Genomic DNA, 17,411 nt, shown 5'->3' on the forward strand with positions numbered 1-17,411 from the left:
CGAGACAATATGAGTCAGTAAACAGAACACTCAGCAGGGGTCTTGGCACACAGCTGGTATTTAGCACTCAGCCACCAGGCCTCCACCTGGCCCCCTTCTTTGTCCCCAGATGGGGATGCAGCCCAGACCACACTCCTTTGAGAACATCAGTGGGGAAACACAAATTGTCCACTCTCCTGCATCCGGGCTGGTTCTGTGTTATAAGCTCATTGGCAGGGGGCACCTGCAGGTGGCAGTATCAGACAGACAAGAACTGTTCCAGGCCAAGGCTGGTACACCATTTTAGAGCAGGGGGCTTCCTAAACATCCAGGGCTTCTCATGAAGCAGGCGGGATGGTCCAACATGACTGAAGCCCAGCAGCCCATCTCCTTCCACAACAGAGTGACACACGTGAAGCTCGGGTGCTGTTCCAGCAGCCAGCAGATGCTCGTGAAGTTGCTGTCTTTGTTCAGCTCCATTAACTGCTTCTCCTTAACGCCCCTGGGCCATGGTGGACTGCAGGAATTCTGGCTGCATTGCCCTGGCTGGTATGTCACAACATTTGCTGATAATCCCACCTGAGCACCAACGCTGCCCCCATCACACAGCCTGGCTCATGGGGAATCCTCAGAACCAGAGCAGGAAATGCGGACACCCCAACCCAAGGCCCTACCACACCCTGACAGCAACCAGAGGCCCCCTCCTCCCGGCCGTGTAGACCAACCTGTGCTGACACCACAGCTTGGTTTTCTTTGTGAAAGAAATACTCAAGCTCTTCTGATTTTCTTTCTTTCTCCCAGTCTCCCTCCCCTACCCTAGGTCTTCTCCTCACCAGCCTGGCCTGGGGAGGCCTGAAAAGCAGGCGATGGTGAAGCTGATAAGCAGGCCAGTGGGCCCATCAAGGGCACAGTCAGCAGTCCCCTCTCCTCCAGACAGCAGGAAAAGCTGGGAGGCCCAGCCTGCAGGCTGAGGAGGTCTGCTGCCGGGGCCTTGCGGCTGAGCGGAGAGCAAAGGAACAGTGGGCATGTGCGCGTCACACCACCACTGGTGCATTTAAAATACTCAAGGTGTGCTGAAGGATCAGAGCAGCTCAGAGAGCTCAGGAGACGGTTGCCCGAGGAGGTGGGAGGCTGAATTTACAATGGGCCCAGATGTAGTCAGGAAGGACTGTCTTCCCTGTGGCGGGACGTCGTTTCTGAGCTTCAGGGGACGGAGGCTGGTTAGCCTGATCCCAGAAAGGAAGGCCACAGGAGCGACGGTGGGCCAGGCCAGAGACCTGGACAAGGGCAGCTGTCTCCCAGGACCCAAAGGCCCCTAGGCTGCAGCGCTGCATGGCTGACCTCTGCTGGCCAAGGAGGCTCCACTCACAGCAGCAGAAAGCCAGGCCCCACCTGCTGGAAGCGGTTTCTGATTCCCAAGGTTTCCAGGATGGTCCCTTCCTACACTCAGGAGGCACAAACCGTGGCAGCTAGAATCTTTATTCTGTTGTGAAGAGTAAAACGCCAGGCTGGCAGTGCCACAGAGCTGCATGGCCTCAGTTCTGACTGCCCTGGAGTCTAGTCCATCCAGGGCAGGAATCCAACTATGTCCAGGCTGGGAAGGGCATGCTCCGTGCTCAGCCCTGTGAGGCCCGGGAAGACGGCAGAGGCTGCCTGGAAGACCTCAGGAGGGCATCGCTGTGGGTCTGCGTTTCTCTCTTCTGTGCTTGAAGCTGCGCAGTGGGTTCTGGGTTTTCGCCTTCTACAGGGGCAAAGTTGCAGGTTAGCTGAAGGTTAGCTGCCCAGACTAAGACAGACAAAGAGAAGTGGGTGGAGTTGCCACTTGGCACAGCCCTGTAGGCCACAAGCCAAGAACAGAAACTGCTGTGGTCACCACAGAGGGCAGCCCCCCACTGCAGCCTGAGGACAGGGAGGGAAGTGGGGACAGAACAGCAAATCTTCCTTTGCACTTAAAGTTGCTTGTGGGCTGCTGAAGGAGAGTCCAGGCCCCCATGACTTTGACCTGGCAGGCAGGAGTCTGGAGCCAGTTCTTGGGGCCTCTCTCCTCCCTCTCAAGGGCAGGGCATGTGCACCTTGGTGACAATGAAACGAGGTAAAAGATGAGCCCTGCAGCTGTCGCCAAGGCCCCAGAGAACATACCTTGGCCTTCTTAGAGGAGGACGGCTTCTTTCGTTTCTTGCGAGGGTGGACAAGGCCACGAAGAGCAGAAGGAACTGGAAGAGAGATGTGGCCTCAGCAGCTGCCACCTCGTCCCGTTGTGCCCTGATCCCACCCCCTCTCAGCCCTTGGCACAGTATCAAGTCCAATCTGACCAGGCCACCCGGGTCCCAACAAGCCCCCAAGTACCTGGCCGCCCCACCCTGGCCCCTCAGCCTCCCAGACACACGCTCTTGGCAAATGACCTTGCTCCTCTGTGAAAGAAGATGGAGTCTCGTCCCACCCCTCCTCTCTCTCTCCCTCCTCGTTCCTTGGACCAGGACCCCAGCCGGTGTCCCCTCTAGCTCACTGTCCTTGGGGAACCTGCCCTCACCATTCTTCTCCCTTAATCCATTGCAAGCATTTTCAGCATAAAAGTCACACATGCTCATAACCAAAGATATCACATACAAGATGCAGCCCAGGTGTAACGGCTGCATGAAGGAACCAGCTGGTCGGGCTTTGGCCTTGTCTGCGCCACAGAAACTACTCACAGGGTCCATCCCTGACCTCCCGACTGCAAGCTGGGCATCCCGCTGACACAAGGCTCAGGCAGGTCCTCTCTCTTCCCGTGCCGACTACTCTAGAGACTCCAGCCACCCAGCCCAGCTTCGCCAGGTTACGAGTTCCGAGTCTTCTCCAGCACAAGCACCACTGCCTTGAGCCCACAACCCTCTATCACACCCGGTAACTCCCTTCCATACACAGGTAGCTAAGTGGCCAGTTATGGGCTCATTCTTTCAATGCGCCAGGCTGTGGAGCAAGACCGCTGGCCTTAAGCGCCGGGTCTGCCACTGCATCAGGCACAGGGCCTCTGGACTGACTCAGGTTCCTCGACTCCCCAACAAAGAGAGAAACAGCTACTGGGGGAATTGTGCAGGTGCGTTCAAGCGAGTGATTGTCTGCACATTTGTGTCTGCGACGTGTTTGCTGGCCAGTCTCCACGGTCCTGTGTCAGCCCAGCACACAGACCAGGAAGGATGCCATTCCTGCCCCAGGGCTCCCCCCAGGCTCTGCTCACCCAGGTAGTCGGGGACGTGGCCCAGGTGAGGCTTCACGACGGCGGGGTGCAAGGGCAGGTCATGCCGCAGCAGCTGGAGGTCCCTGGGGTTGTCTTCAAAGTATGTCTGACGGGGGAGAGAAGCAAGCACTGTGGGGTTAGTCTTCCTGGTGCCAGTTCACAGCGGGGTTTTGAGCGGCTAATCTGTGTTTCAGAATTTTGGACTGTCTGGCTTCTCGTTTCCCCTCAGGCGCTCTGCGTCCACATTCACAGCCCTCTTCTGTGAAAACATAGCACACCGCACCCCTCTCCCTGGGTGCCATGCTAGACATCGCTCCGCAGTGTCACACAGACTGCCACCTTGACCTTTCCTGTCTGGGTAATGCTGCACCTGTTTGTTGAGTGCGTCCCTATGTGACACTCAAGCGGTTCCCCTTTGAAATCCTAACAATGCTGTGACAAACACAGGCACATGTGTGATCGCGCACATTCACAACTCTGTCAAGAGCAGAAACTCCAGAAGTCATTGTTCTGATGAACATGGCAACTGTCTACCATGACTGACCTCCAGGAGAGCCGTGGGCTGCCTCACCTGCTCCTGGCCTATTTCCTCCCATCAACCTGACGAAAGCACAGCTCTCTGCCATTTGCTGCCCCTCACCACTCAGAGCTCGGCCAGTCTCCAAGGGCAATCTCCAAAAGTTCCACGCCTCTGCCCCTTCCTTCCTCCCCCCTGACCCCTCTCACCTTGAGCTTCTCTGAGTGCAGAAGCTCCTCCTTGATCTCCTTCAATCTCGCCTCTCGAATGGACTGTTTAGTCACTGAGCGCATGGCGTCCTGGGGGAGACCAAAGGTCAGCACAGTGCAGCTGCACGAATCCTCCGCCATACCCGGCCACTCAGCAGCAAGGGTCGGATCCCCGGCCCAACTACTCCGCTCCCCACCCTGTCCCACTCACCCTGCAGCGGTAGCGGAAGCCCTCAATCTCCTCCATGCGGAACTGGTAGGGAAGCAGGACAGGGGCTGTGCTTTCTGTGGAGAAGGCAGCAGTGAGGGCCCCCTGAAATGGCTCAGCACAGGGTCTACTGGGGGCCTCGCACTCCGAGCCTCCCATACTCCCTGGGGTGAGGCAGTCAGGGACCCAGTCCACACCTTCCCGGGTTTCACGACAGCTCACGAAAGGTGCTCCATGATGCCGTGGCCAGGGCAGCCTGTCGTCCCCAGTCCTGGTGCCCAACACATGCCTCAGCCTCAGGACCTAGTCACCCAACCACCTCCCTCCCCCTCAAGGCTGCTCTGGCTACAAGGACACCATGGCAGCCCAAGGCAGTAAGGACCAGTGGCACCTCATGGTCAGGCACCCTTCTAAGCTGTCGTAGCAGCAGACAGGACTACCCAGCATTCATGACAAACCAGCATCACCCATTCCAGATGAGGGAACCTGGCACAAAGGCAAGGCCCAGTGTCACCTCTGGCTTCCCCACCAAGCGGTACCCGAGTCACCTTCCCCACGAGCCCAGAGGCTTGACACCATCTCAGTGAAATGTATCCTTCCCTGGCCCCCTGCCTCAGGCGTTGAGTGAGGCCCCACAGGAGCCCTGTCTGCACCCCTACCCATAACCTCCTGGGTGGTGGGTAGCCCTGCCCACTCCTCCTCCACCGTCCGCTTCTTGCTGCCTGGAACTGGCTGCCCCAAGTGCAGCACAACCTCGCTGTCTGCACAATCCAGGGCTGGGGCTTGACACAACTTGAGTCAGTGAAGAGCCCCAAGCAGCTCCCTCTCCCAGGGTCGTCTCCTGAGATACCACCAGCCACTTCCCCATCTCCCAGAACTATCTTCCTCCCCTCCCTCGGCCCTTCTGCCCTTTAAGGTAGACAGTAAACATGACTTTGGACTACCTGATGGCTCTAGACGTCAGCTGACTCATCTGCAAAGGGGGACAGTACCCGCCACCCAGGGCAGGACAAGGATGGAATGTGGGACATGGTACACAGCTGTGCCAGGCATGAGAGTGGCTGCTGCTCACACCAGTGTCCCTGCTGCCATCACCATCACTGGGTCTAAGGCATCTCGGGAGAAGCCTGGCCCTGGCACAGGCCAAGGGGAACAGTGTTCTTACCTCCGCCGAGAAGCTCCTCGATCTTGCCCAGGTGGGACTGCTCTGTGGGCAGCACGAAGGTCAATACAATGCCTGGGTTGTTGGCGCGCGCTGTCCTGTAAACATATGGCCCAGACTGTGTCTCCAGCCCGAGTCCTGCAACGTGCCCACTGCCCAGGTACCCAGCCCACCTCGCCCCAGCTCTCCCACCTGCCAGCTCGATGGATGTAAGCCTCAGGGGTTGGGGGTAGATCAAAGTTGAGCACAGCGCACACGTGGTGGAAGTCTATGCCCCGGGCCACACCTGCTTCTGGATCAGAGGCCCTGCAGGGAAATGTCCTAACATCAGTCTGACCCCTCCTCTTCTCCGGGCAGGTCTTCTCAAGCAAATTCAATCAGCAATACCTCTAAGCAAAGCCCTGTAGGGAACCCCAGGACCCTAATACACATAAGACTCTATTGAGACAACTGTTCCAGGAACGAGGGTAGCAGGGCGGCCAAACTCTTGCCCTGACCTCAGGTCTTCGGGAACAGCGGAACTCACTGGCCCAGAGGGCAATCCAAGAACCACCTCTAGCCAGCCAACCCATAAGAAGACAAACTGGGGACTCCCCTCTCCCCGTCAGAAATATATTCCCCGCAAGTAACAGCCGCACACCCAGTGCAAGCTGGGCCATCTCCCCTCACAGGACGGTGTGGCAACAACTCAGGCGACCTTGCCCTCGATCCTGCCCAAGGAGTACACACAGGCCTGCGCTTCACTCCCCTTCTCCAGACCCAGGCAGCTGAGCAAGGGCTCCGTGGGCTACGCTAGCAGCCAGGCCTGGAATGTCTGGCTCCTGCTCCACTCTGCACTCTGGTTTCAAAGTCTTCTGAAAGGCTGAAAAACAGGTCTCCCTGGGAAGGGCGGGGAAAAGGAGAGAAACGAGGATCACCTGTCTCCCTTGGGCCCTTTGCCCTGACGCTTGCCCTTGACTGGGGCCCCCAGGACTTCGGCATCAGTTGCTATGACACAGTCGTAGAAGCCTTGGTTGAACTGTGAGATGATGTGGCATCTGTGGTCCAAGAGCAGAGGGAGGGTCAGCCCCAAGAGCAAGCTGGAGGCCCCTCTCCCACCCCTAGCACCACTGTAACCATCTCCTTTCTGACTCTTTCCTCTTCTTAAACTCTTCCCCTATTTAATCTTTGTGCTGCAAGTGCCTTAGCTGAAGATGGAATAACAGCATGTAGCTCGAAATTGCTAAGAAATAAAGTCAGTAACTGACAGGCCAGCCCAGAGCCTTGCCTTTACCAAGCGCCTAAGGAACAGGAACATCACTGAGTCTCCCCTTTCCAATCCCCAACTTCAACGGATCAACCAAGACATCGGACGTGGCACACCTGGAGCGCAGTGGGAGCTCTCCATTGAGCACGCAGGTGGGGATGCTGAACTGCTCCAGGAACAGGCGCAGCCGGTAACTCCGCTCTAGAGTGTTGACAAACAGCAGAGACTTGCCCCGAATCAATGACAGCTTGAGCAGGGCATACAGCAACAGAAATTTATCTTCCTCAGTCTCACAGACCACCTGAAACTGCTGTAGCTGCTCTGGCCCTGGCAGCTGAGACTCCTGTAATTTGAGGGTAACCTAGGGGATGACAGGCCTGTGGTCAGGAAAGAAGAGAAGACAGAAGTGCTGCTGCCAGCCGCTGGCTCAACAGCCACAGCACAAACATGTTAGTGCAGCACACCGGGGGCCCCTCAACTGTGTGATGTAAGGACTCAAAGCACCCTAACTGCTGTGGGGTACAGAGGACATAAAACTACACAAAAAGCACTTGGGGCAAAAACAAAGAGGAACACGATACCGAGGATGAAAGCCCTACAGCAGCAACCTTTCTGAAGAGTAAACTTCACATAAGGTGAGAACTCCGGCCTTAGAATTTTGGCCCTGCTGTTCATAGCAGCCTTCTGCCCCTTGGGGGTCCCTGCTCAGGCCTTTAGGCCTGTTTGAAGCCCCCAGTTTGAAGCCCCCAGGGGACATCTGGAACAATGTAGTGACTTTAGATTGGGGGATAGGAAGGTTGACAACTACCAGATTCTAGTGCCTGAGAACCAGGAAAGCTAAACCATTAACACTTGTTCCACCCGAAACACCAGAGGGCTCCTTTGAGTAGCACATGTCAGCAGCTCCAGACACTTCCATGGGGTCCTTACCGGGTTATGTAGTACCAACTCCTTGAGTGCTTGTACATCCTCGTTAAAAGTAGCCGACATCAGAAAAGCCTGGTAAATCCGGGGCAAGTGACTAAAATGAAACAGAGCCCCATGAGACTCCAGCTCTAAGGGCCTCTAATTGTGGCAGCTGAACTTCTGGCCACCTCATTCCAGGCTCTAGTCTCCACTCATACCCTCCAGCCACACACCTCTTCCTTACCAGAGAAGACTCTTGAGTTCTTCCTCAAAGCCAAAGGAGAAAAGAAGATCAGCCTCATCCACCACCAGCAGCTCCAGGGAGTCTCGCAGTTTTAAGCTGTCTTGCTGCAAGTGGTTTAATATGCGAGATGGGGTCCCCACCACCACATCAGGCTTCTCCATCAGCACAGCTCTGCAAGTGGGCAACACCTCAGGATTGGGGAGAAGGTAGCAGTTGGGACCTCACCCTGGACCAGCCCTCTTTCTTGCTGCACACAACCCAACCCCACATCTTTGTGCAGCTTTATTCTCCCGCAGTCCTGTTGTTGTCACCCACCTCTGAGAGGCTGAGTCTTCAGCAGCCGAGACATTGGCCACCCGGATGTCTCGAGCACAGTAGGCAGCCAGTTGCTGAATCATGGACTGGGCCTGCCGGGCCAGTTCCTTGGTGGGCACAAGAACAAGGCCTCTCACAGCCTGCTCTACTGCAGGACCTGTCTGCAAAAGCACGAATTAAAGGCTTCAGCCTGCCAGCTTGTGTCATCGTGGCCACCCGATGCTTTTCTCTACCTCTTCCATGCAATCTATACCAACTGTTGTGACTGCAACACAACAATTTAGTTGTGTTCTGATCAACTCTCCACCTACTTTTACCCACCTTAGAAGGTAGAAAGGATGACTCTTTCCCCAGGCATTGACTCTCACAAAAAATAACTTACTCGATGGTTACGAAGTTACTTAAAATGCGCCAGTTAGGGCACTGGAGTTTCACAGTAATTCCATAAGTAGATGGAGGAGATGTGCCCACTTTTTAGAGTAGGAAAAAGAAGGTGATTTACTCCAGAATACACAAACAACGGTGGTAGCAGAAATTGCACTACAAGCCAGGTAACCTGAGTTCCAGCCCAAAGTGTCTGCCACAACAGCACCAGGTTCTCTCAGGCCAGCCTTCATGGATAAGAGGCCAAAAGAAAGCCTGGTTCTTGGGAAAGACTAGGGAGGGAAAAGGAGGACGACACGGAGTTCCAGGAGGGCAAAGCGGGCAATCAGACGCCTGCATCTCAGTTGCCGGCTTTTGGGGCCCCTCCTGCCACCTACCGCCTTCCTGTGGAGCAGCAGCTGCAGCATGGGGATGGCATAGGCAGCCGTCTTCCCCGAGCCTGTACGGGCCCGAGCCAGGAGGTCCTTCCCCTCCAGGGCCAACGGGATAGCCTTCTCCTGGATCAGCGTGGGGCGTGACCAGCCCAAGTCGGTGACGGCCTAAGAGAGACGAGAGGGGTTAAGGTGGCGGGGTGCCCTGCCGCGGCCGCCCGCCACGTCGGCCCGACTCCTCAGCCCGCGTGCTACCTGCAGGAGCCGGGGATCGAGGCCCATGTGTTCGAAGCCCAACGCTTCTGGCTCCGCCATGCTGCCGGTTTGGAATGACAGCGCGCACACGCGGCAGGGAGACCACGCCACGAGTGGGCGGGTCAAAGCAACTACCAATCAGCTTCGGAGGAACCCTCACCTCCCGGAAGTGCTGGGCGCAGGCTTCCGGTGCTCCGGCGGGCGGGGTTCTGAGGCGGCAACGCCGAGCGGGACCCGGGGGTTTCACGGGAGAGGTGGCGGATGGCCGGGAGTTGGAGGTCGTCTAGGAGCCCCACGGGTCCTCTCCTGTGCCCTGACGTGCTTCCTAACGCCTTGCTGGGTCACGGTCACCTGTGGTAGGGGCCCTACCCACAAGTCCCCTCCGTGCCTGCCTCTGCCCACCTCCACGAGTCAGACAACCCGCAAGTTGGTCCACGTAGTTGTGTGCTAATGGCTTTACTTTAGTTAGTGCTTGTCTCAACAGTGTGGCCCACAGGATTATGCCAGTAGTTATACGTACATTAACAAATACATGAATGATCAGAGAGCTCGTATGTATTCTCCCTAAGAGCAGGCATACCGGCAGTGGTAGCTTACGGCGTTATTTCCCACCCATTGTGGAGTCCCGCGGCTTCTCCTACCCTGATGCATCTAGGGCATCTCTCTGCGGTGTGTGTCTAAGCACTAAATTCTCTACTACCTACTATGCTCAGAAGTGCACTGGCAGATGTGTTCCAGGGCTGTAATGCCTGTAGCAGTCATGGGGACATAGGAGAATGAATGGGGCTTTGAAAACAGAAAGCAAGTGACACTGGGTGTACCAGCATGTGTAAAGGCCACCGAGTGGCTGGGGTAAGGTTCAGGGCCACAGACAGTACAAAGGACAGGCCACAGCAATTGGATTGTACAAAGAGGAGGATCAGAAGAATGAGTAGCATGAGAGAAAGAGGAAGGTAGGTTGTCTGGGGTTCCCAAATTTGGCTGCCCATCAGCTACCTGCACAGCTTGGTTAAAAAGGATGCTTGGTCCCCACCTGTATTAGTTTCTCATAGCTGCTGTCACGAAGTACCACAAACTTGGTGGCTTAAAACAACACAAATTTGGGCTTGCCCCACGGTTCACCATGCTCTGCTTCAGCGGCCCAGGTTTGGTTCCCAGTCACAGACCTAAACCACAGCCATGCTGTGGTGGCAACCCAAATACAAAACAGAGGAAGATTGGCACAGATGTTAGCTCGGTGAACCTTACTCTGAAAAAAACCAAAATTATGGTTCTCTAGGTCAGAAGTCAGATACAGGTCCCACTGGGCTAAAATCGAGATGTTGGCAGGTCTGCGTTCCCTTCTGGAAACTCTAGGATAATTTGTTGCTTGCCTTCCCCAGCTTGGCTTGTGGCCCCCTTCCTCCATCTTCAAAGCCAGCAACAGTGGATTGAGTCCTCACATGGCATCACTGTGACCTTCCTTTGCCTCCCTCTTCCACTTCTAAAGAAACTTGTGATGACATTGGGCCCACCAAGATAATCCAGGATGCTAATCTGACTTTAAAATCAGCGGACAGCAATCTTAATTCCCCTTTGCCATGTTAGGTAACACATTCACAGGTTCCAGGGATTAGGACATGGACATCTTCGGGGGGCCATTATTCTGCCTATTACATCACCCCAAACATAAGTCTACTTAATCGGAGTGGACCCGTTTCCCAGATGACCCTATGCATCTGCTCTGACATGGGCCCAGCAAGAGTACTATAGGTTAGACTCTGGTGGTTGTTATGGTGAGAACAGAGAGCAGTTCATGCACCTCAGGTAAAGTGAGGCTGGGACCAAAGACAGCTGGGGACCACACCAGGACAGGAGTAGAACTGCTCCCTGCTCACCTTTTTTTGTGTGTTAAGGGGGTAGAAGGCTGTATGGTAAGGATGTTACATAGTCTAAGAAAGCAAAAATTTCACAATGGAATCAAGGTAGTATTGGGGGGGAAATCATCAGAATTCCTTGGATGTAGCCAAGCTATTTTCTAAAAAAATTTTCTTAGGCCATAATTTATCTCTGAAAACCACACACCAGTATGGAAATCCTTCTCTCCAGAGCCGCCACTTGTTGGCCCATCCTCTGGCCATCGATATTCCACCTGCCTCATAAGTGTAAAAGTGTAATGCACTGCCACATTTGTCCTTACTCCACCCCCTTTCCTATCAAAAATTCACAAGAGGAGAAATCCAGGACATACTGACCTATTGGCATAATCAAAATGCACTCGATTTCTTCTAATGCTGGACAGACCTGTTGAAGTTACCCCAGCTCTTATCTGTAGTTTTCTGTCCTCATACAGCCCAGGCTCCAGTGTGTGCTTTGCTTGCTGGACTTCTATAACAGCCAGAGCAGAAACGTGTCCTCTTTGTGACATGTCCCATACTCCAAGAGCCTCAGGCCAGAGGTCCCCACAGTTAACTAGTTCCAAGGGCATCTGACTTTCCCTGTGTTAATTCTAACATGAAGAAAACTGAAAGCTATTTTAAGTAGCTAAAGATTTTGAATAAATTATGGCATTTCACTTCATTGGACTGTTACATGGCCATCCAGAATTAGAAATGAGGAATATGTAGAATTTAAAAACTACTTACAGAAATATTAAATGACAAAGCCTATAGAACTAAATTGCATATATTTTTATAAGTAAAAATAGGTACATATATGGGACAGCATAGGACATAAAAAGAAAAACAAGAAGAATTTAGTTCTTTAGGTCAGATAAAGAATAAATAATGTATTTTAAATAAACATGTAATAAATAAAACCATAAAAGAAAATGTCAAGTATGGATAATTAATGGTATTAAGTTTTATACAGCAGACAAGCATGAGGGAAGTGTACTTAGATCTGTTTAAATTTCTGATTCTGGGGGGCTGAGAAACAGGTACTTAATCTCCTCACATGACTCCTTGCTGACAGGTCTGCTTGGCTGACCTCCATGAATGGGTGAGCAACCACCCTGTCCGTTCCCACACCCCTGGAGACTCCTGTCAGGCCAAACCCTGCCTCGGGAGCCACACGTGGGAACCCACTCCAGGTCAGCCACAGAGGGAGTCCCGGCCACGAGCCTTTCCTCCATTTCCCTTTGTGCCTCCCCTCTGCCCACAACCTCTTATTTCATTTCATACATAGTTACTACAACACCTTTTATTTCACTGGAAAAACCTGTATAAAGAACCAAATCTGGTTCCCATGAGGAAAACATTTACAACAGCTTAAATAAAGGTAAAGGGGAGAGGGAGGGTAAGAGTGCCCTGCCCGTGCCAGCTCTGCCACTACCTTGCTTGGACTCTGAGGTCCTGTGTCACGGAAGTCACAGGTGTCTCAGAATTCTCTGCTTGGCCCTCTGATAAGGCCCTGAGAGCAGCAGTGACGTCTGCTATCTGGCCCACACACCGCTGACATCCTGAGAGTTGCCATGGTAGTTATCAAAAATGTGTGTCTAAACAGAATGCAGAGGGGACCGCCCTGATGTTTTCATCTAGTCACACACAGGCAGGAACACTTCAACTAGGAAGGAAAATATATAATTTATCAAAAAATAGTTCTAATACATAGAAAAAACATTTCAATTCTCTGGGGCCAAGACCTGCCCCTTATTTACATTCACAAAGCCACTGAGTGAACCCAGGACTGATACGGAGAGCAATGAGGCGGGGCCTCCTGGGTGGGGCATTTCAGTCGCCTACTGTGTAAGCAGACAGAGGGGGAAGTTAAAGGAGTCGGAGAGATTTTTCATTTGCTCGTTTTGTGACAGGATAGAGGGGAATCCCTGGAGGTGAAAGAAGACTGAGTCCTGGGTCAGTTCCAACTCCGCCCACATCTCAAAACAGATCTTTGAAAGTTTGGACCAATGTCTTGTGTCCTTGAGAACCAGTGTTAACAAGTGGCTGATCTGAATGCTTTGCCGCCATGGAACCAGTGTGGCTTATATTCTTTTTTCATTTTTTTCCCTCAAAATCCAGGTGGATAAGGTATTATTGGGTGGGGAAAGTACCAAATAGTTGGAGAGGGAAGGGTCATTCGGAGAGGACACTACACCAGCTTCTTGGCTTCAAAGAAGCTCTTGAGGTGACGCATCTGCCAGATGCCAGTGAGGATGAGGATGACAGTCTGAGCAATGGACCACCACAGGACTCTCTGGTTGGTGCTCTCACTGGTCAGACGGAAGCGTTCTTCACGATACTGTGTGGCATAACAACCCAGGATTAGAAGTGCTGGAGAGATGGTCCCGGCTATTGCAAGGCCCCTCCCTCCCTTGTGACTACTCAACTGCGAGACCAAATGCCTTCTGGAATGCTGCCTGATTCCATTGGGAGTGCCCCAAGAAAGTATGTCAATACTGCCCATCCTCAGGCGTATCTGCTAGACCAGAAATCATGCTCCTACCATTTCAAGCAAGATTCCAAGGTCAATAAGCAGGCAATGGCTATGCTACATTGTGACCTCTCCTCTCCTCACTTTAATTTGCAAAGCTTAAAAATGGCTATCTAGGGCCAGCCCCCATGGCCTAGTGGTTAAATTTGGCATGCTCCACTTCAGCAGCCTAGGTTCAGTTCTGGAGCATAGACCTACAACACTCATCAGCAGCCATGCTGTGGCAGCAGCTCACACAAAAAAACAGGAAGACTGACAACAGATGTTAGCTCAGGGTGAATCTTCCTCAGTGATAAAAAAAACAAACCCCACTATCTACACTGATCTCTCCATTCTATTCCCCTAACAACTGATCTCCCATGCAGAGAAGGCCCCAAGCAGAAACTTCGAGTAGGTGTGGTGGGTAAAAGATCAACTGCCATGTCCAACGACAGTGATATGCCCTTACCCTTTGGTAATCCTGTTCTTTCTGGATCTGTTCCACCTGATCAAGCAACTGGCGGGCTCGGAGCTGCAGCTCTGTCAGTTTATCCTTGGCAGCGATCTCAGGGTAGTTGTTGGCATGCTCCCCAACCTGGATGTCTAGGTGCACACGCTAAAAGGAAACGGGGTTGGAACCCCATAGCAACAAAGTCAGAAACGCTCTGAAGTTACAGTGTCAGAGTGGTGGGGCCTCTGAGTGTCTGTTCCAGGCTATGGAACCCACTCTTGTCCCTGGGTGCTGGGCCAAAGGGCAACATCTGTCTCACTTGTGACTGTGCCACAAAGTGTCACAAATGATGATGGTGGTAAATCAAAACTTTGGAAGCAAGTGAGAGAGTCCCAGTTGTGGCCAAAGAGAAAATTCTCTTACCAGCCTGCCACCAGCGAAGAGAGCCATCCTGGTAGAGTTGGAGTGCAGGCAAATCTGATGTTCACCAGGAGTGTGGGAAGTGAAGGTGAAGCGTCCCTCTGAGCCGTACTGTCGGGAGAGCACCACCTGCAACAGAGCAGTCAGTGAAAGCCCCCACCTGTACTCTGACCTCTCCAACCGCAGCGCATGTCCCGAGCTCTGTACGTCCCAAACGGCTCTGTGAAGGATGCCTGATACAGTCTGCAAGGCGCCCATGCCACAGCGCAGGGCGACCAGCGGTAGCCCTACCTTGCCTTCAGGGTCCTTCACCTCCACGTGCATGCCCAGGCCGGGGGTCGAGGGCAGGAAGACCTCCTTCTGCTTATCCCACATCTGGGTGCGGTAATTCCCTGCGGAGCAGACAGAGCTGTCACAACCCGCCAGCTCTGCCCGGCTCCCACACTCCCGGAGCGCCGGGCAGGGGGCGCTGCTCGACCCGGCGTCCTCCGGGCGCCGCCAGGAGCGGGGAGCCGCAGCCGCGCCGGGGGGACACGCAGGGCCCCGTCCACCCTCGCCCCGCCTGACCGATGACCATGGTCTCGTCGGGGATTTCCTCGATGAAGCAGCGCTTCTCGGTCTCGCCGATATGGAAATAGAGGCCCCGGGCGCCCGCCGCGCACAACGCGAGCAGCAGCAGCACCGGCCAAACCATCACCAACCGTCCTCGGGCCCCGACACCCGCCATCTCACGCCCTTCGCCCGGCGCGCATGCGCGCGCAGGCGCCTCGCTCCCAGGTGACGCAGTACGGCCTGGCGCAGAGCGCGCGTGCGCGGTGACGACCGCCCTGCGTCGGTCTTCTTGGCCACGCAGTACAGCCGAGCGGAGAGTGCGCATGCGCCACACGCCCAGATTGGTGGAGTCGTCCTCCAGCTTCCCGGATGCGTAGTCGCGCCCGACGCTTGCCAGCGGGCGCCTTTCACCTAGGTCGCATGCGCTTGCCTGCGCCCAGCTCTCAGGGGGCGCAGCGCGGGCGCTCGGGGAGTACGCACGCACAGACAGATACCCTCGCCCTGCGTAGCTTCGCCTCATTCCCCTCGCGCCCGGCTTCCAGTCTGGCCCGCGCGGTGGGTGAGGGTCCCGCGGCGCTGAGGGGCGGGCTGACGGTGCCCCGCGCCCCAAATCTGGAAACACGGATCCGCGGAGCGGCCAGGGTCAGGGTTCTCGCACGGCCGGGAGAGATGGAGTCGGGGCACCGACGGGCCCTCACCAAGACCCGGCCAGGCGGGCGCCGGGGTGAGCGCCCTTTTGGGGATGCAGGAGGGCCATGTGCTGGCTTTGGGGGCCGTAACCGGGGGAGGGGGCGCCTTACGTGGACGGAGATGCAGACCGACCAACACGGACGGGGCGTCTTGATAGTGAGGTGTCGTCGGTTTTGTTGCATGTAATCACGGTATTGCGGTGTGATTTTCTGGCCCTCCCTGTTAGGGGTACACACTGAAGTATTGACCGGTTAAAGTCACCTGGGTGCGCTCAGCGGGGGGAAGAGGTGGGGGACACGGCCCCAATGTCCCATTTTCAGTATTTGCTCTTAAAGCCAGGGCTTGGCAGCGTCTTCGCCTTTGTACCCCAAACCCCTAGCAGTTTGTGTCAACTCGTCAGTCCGCTCACTGTCCCCGCGGTGAAGGTTTGGGACACGCAGTCACGACAACTGGAGCTCATCCACAGTTGGGGGCCCGGGTCTCCGCTGGCCTGCAGTGATTTGGGTCCCAGTGGATAGAGATGTTGAGCAGAACGAAACTGGGCTTGGTGGCTCCGATAGGCCAGTGAGAAGTGTGGGTGGGGTCCCAGTGCTTGCTCTGCCTTCCTTGCTGAACATAGAGAAACCGTGTAACGTCATGCTTACCGTGCTTACTGTCGTATATGCTGTTGTTTATCCTGTAAGAACTGGATTGAACCAGACAAAAATCCTTGAGCATTAAAGAATGAAGTTTTACAAAGCAAGCCTCCCTGAGCAGCAGCAGTTCTGTGGTGAGAACAGAAAGCCTCTTCTTGGAGAACTCGTTTTAAGAAGCTGGATGAACAAATAAAACGAAGGTGGAAATTTGGGTTTTGATATGAAATCTCCGATTTCTAAATATTAGCGTTTGGCTCAACTTTTGTCCAGTGGAATGGACAAGGCACAGTCTTTGCCATATTCAGCAGTCAGTGGAGAGTTTGATCTCCGTCCACATCTGGTGGGGACAGTCTTCAGGTTTAAGTGGCTTGACCTGTCTGCTGTTGCCCACCCTTCCCTTGGCAAGCTTCTCTGCATCATTCTCCTCCCTTCTTCCTTTGAACAAACTGCAACATGAGACTGAAAATCTCGGCTAAGAAAACTGAGGAAAAGAGAAGTAGGAGGAAAACTCAGAATGAGCTGGGTCGTGGGGCATGTTGACGTCCTCTAGTTACAGCACCCATTTTGTGTTACAGAGGACAATGAAAAACAAACCAGAAAGTTAATTATTGTGTCAGTGTCGCAATGCAATGTACACATCAGGATAGATGTGGAGAGGGCTGATGGCCACTCTGAGTTTATTATAACCAGCGTTCCAATATATACACAGCTTACATCTGTTAAACATACACAGGTGTCCTGGATGAAGTAATTAGCGAATGCCAAGAATTCTTAGTGATTTCTCAAGGAGCCCTCCCTCGGCCTCTGTTTTGATATCATGTTACTGCTGTGCTCGTATATTTTTATCTCTGAGCAGGCAGGGTCTCCATCTGTGCCCCCAGGCGACTGTGCCTGTCTTAGGTTGCCTCCCCCGGAGGTCTTACCTGTCATTGGCTGACCGGCCTTCTCACTTCTGGGTCACAGTTTGTTGGCAAGTCATTTCCAGTGATTATTAACCCTTCCTGCATCAGGGGTGGCTACATATTGGACATGGCATAGAGCAAAGGGAGGTTGAAACTTTGTTTTTAATTTTTTATTAAGAGAATTTCCAGTCACACCTAAAAGAATAGTTACAATGAACTTTCATATACCCGTCATCCAATTTCAACAATGATCAATTTTTTGCCTTTCTTGTTTCATTTATCTTTCTGCATTGTTTTTCCTGAAGTATATTAAAATCCCAGACATATCATTTCACCTATAAATACTTCAGTGTGTGTCT

The 17,411-nt window shown here is 53.8% G+C and overlaps 2 protein-coding genes and 1 long non-coding RNA gene across 7 annotated transcripts; 1 reads left to right on the forward strand and 2 right to left on the reverse strand.

Annotated features, from left to right (window-relative positions):
- Nucleotides 1-1,442: 1,442 nt before the first annotated feature.
- DDX56 (DEAD-box helicase 56) lies at nucleotides 1,443-11,380 on the reverse strand. Of its 4 annotated transcripts, none has more exons than XM_070265558.1 (14): nucleotides 9,174-11,380; nucleotides 8,765-8,926; nucleotides 8,004-8,164; nucleotides 7,689-7,859; nucleotides 7,469-7,559; nucleotides 6,655-6,899; nucleotides 6,210-6,329; nucleotides 5,485-5,598; nucleotides 5,296-5,390; nucleotides 4,134-4,207; nucleotides 3,923-4,012; nucleotides 3,197-3,302; nucleotides 2,119-2,192; nucleotides 1,443-1,720 (listed from the first exon to the last, which is right to left on the reverse strand). In XM_070265558.1, exons 2-14 carry the CDS (start codon nucleotides 8,792-8,794, stop codon nucleotides 1,643-1,645), a joined length of 1,449 nt encoding a protein of 482 aa, XP_070121659.1. In that variant the 5' UTR covers nucleotides 8,795-8,926; nucleotides 9,174-11,380; the 3' UTR covers nucleotides 1,443-1,642. The 4 variants fall into 4 exon arrangements, with proteins under 4 accessions (XP_070121659.1, XP_001495871.3, XP_005609174.3 ...); XM_001495821.5 differs by lacking the exon at nucleotides 9,174-11,380 and adding an exon at nucleotides 9,014-9,151; XM_005609117.4 differs by lacking the exons at nucleotides 6,210-6,329; nucleotides 9,174-11,380 and adding an exon at nucleotides 9,014-9,151.
- Nucleotides 11,381-12,178: 798 nt separating this feature from the next.
- On the reverse strand, nucleotides 12,179-15,179 carry TMED4 (transmembrane p24 trafficking protein 4). Of its 2 annotated transcripts, XM_070265561.1 has the most exons (6): nucleotides 14,841-15,072; nucleotides 14,565-14,665; nucleotides 14,277-14,402; nucleotides 13,872-14,018; nucleotides 13,044-13,231; nucleotides 12,179-12,556 (listed from the first exon to the last, which is right to left on the reverse strand). In XM_070265561.1, the coding sequence occupies exons 1-5, from the start codon at nucleotides 14,998-15,000 to the stop codon at nucleotides 13,082-13,084; spliced, it is 684 nt and encodes a 227-aa protein (XP_070121662.1). In that variant the 5' UTR covers nucleotides 15,001-15,072; the 3' UTR covers nucleotides 12,179-12,556; nucleotides 13,044-13,081. The 2 variants fall into 2 exon arrangements, with proteins under 2 accessions (XP_070121662.1, XP_005609175.3); XM_005609118.4 differs by having other exon boundaries at nucleotides 12,179-13,231; nucleotides 14,841-15,179.
- A 232-nt stretch (nucleotides 15,180-15,411) lies between these two features.
- LOC138923886 (uncharacterized) lies at nucleotides 15,412-16,357 on the forward strand. Its single transcript, XR_011438120.1, has 2 exons — nucleotides 15,412-15,549; nucleotides 16,199-16,357. It is a non-coding gene; the product is annotated as an uncharacterized lncRNA (long non-coding RNA).
- Nucleotides 16,358-17,411: the final 1,054 nt, after the last annotated feature.

Source organism: Equus caballus, chromosome 4 (assembly GCF_041296265.1).
Source record: "Equus caballus isolate H_3958 breed thoroughbred chromosome 4, TB-T2T, whole genome shotgun sequence".
NCBI lineage: Eukaryota > Metazoa > Chordata > Mammalia > Perissodactyla > Equidae > Equus > Equus caballus.

Excerpts from the sequence above, each read along its gene's own strand:
- DDX56 (XM_001495821.5), bottom strand. The coding sequence starts at position 9,073 with ATGGCGGAGCCAGAAGCGTTGGGCTTCGAACACATGGGCCTCGATCCC. Across the intron at positions 7,860-8,003 it reads GAAGACTCAGCCTCTCAGAG|AGCTGTGCTGATGGAGAAGC; the intron begins GTGGGTGACAAC and ends GCCCACTTGCAG. Across the intron at positions 1,721-2,118 it reads CCTCCTCTAAGAAGGCCAAG|AAGGCGAAAACCCAGAACCC; the intron begins GTATGTTCTCTG and ends TTGCCCCTGTAG.
- TMED4 (XM_005609118.4), bottom strand. The coding sequence starts at position 15,150 with ATGCGCACTCTCCGCTCGGCTGTACTGCGTGGCCAAGAAGACCGACGC. Across the intron at positions 14,403-14,564 it reads TGAAGGACCCTGAAGGCAAG|GTGGTGCTCTCCCGACAGTA; the intron begins GTAGGGCTACCG and ends GCTCTGTTGCAG. Across the intron at positions 14,019-14,276 it reads TCTTCGCTGGTGGCAGGCTG|CGTGTGCACCTAGACATCCA; the intron begins GTAAGAGAATTT and ends GTTTCCTTTTAG.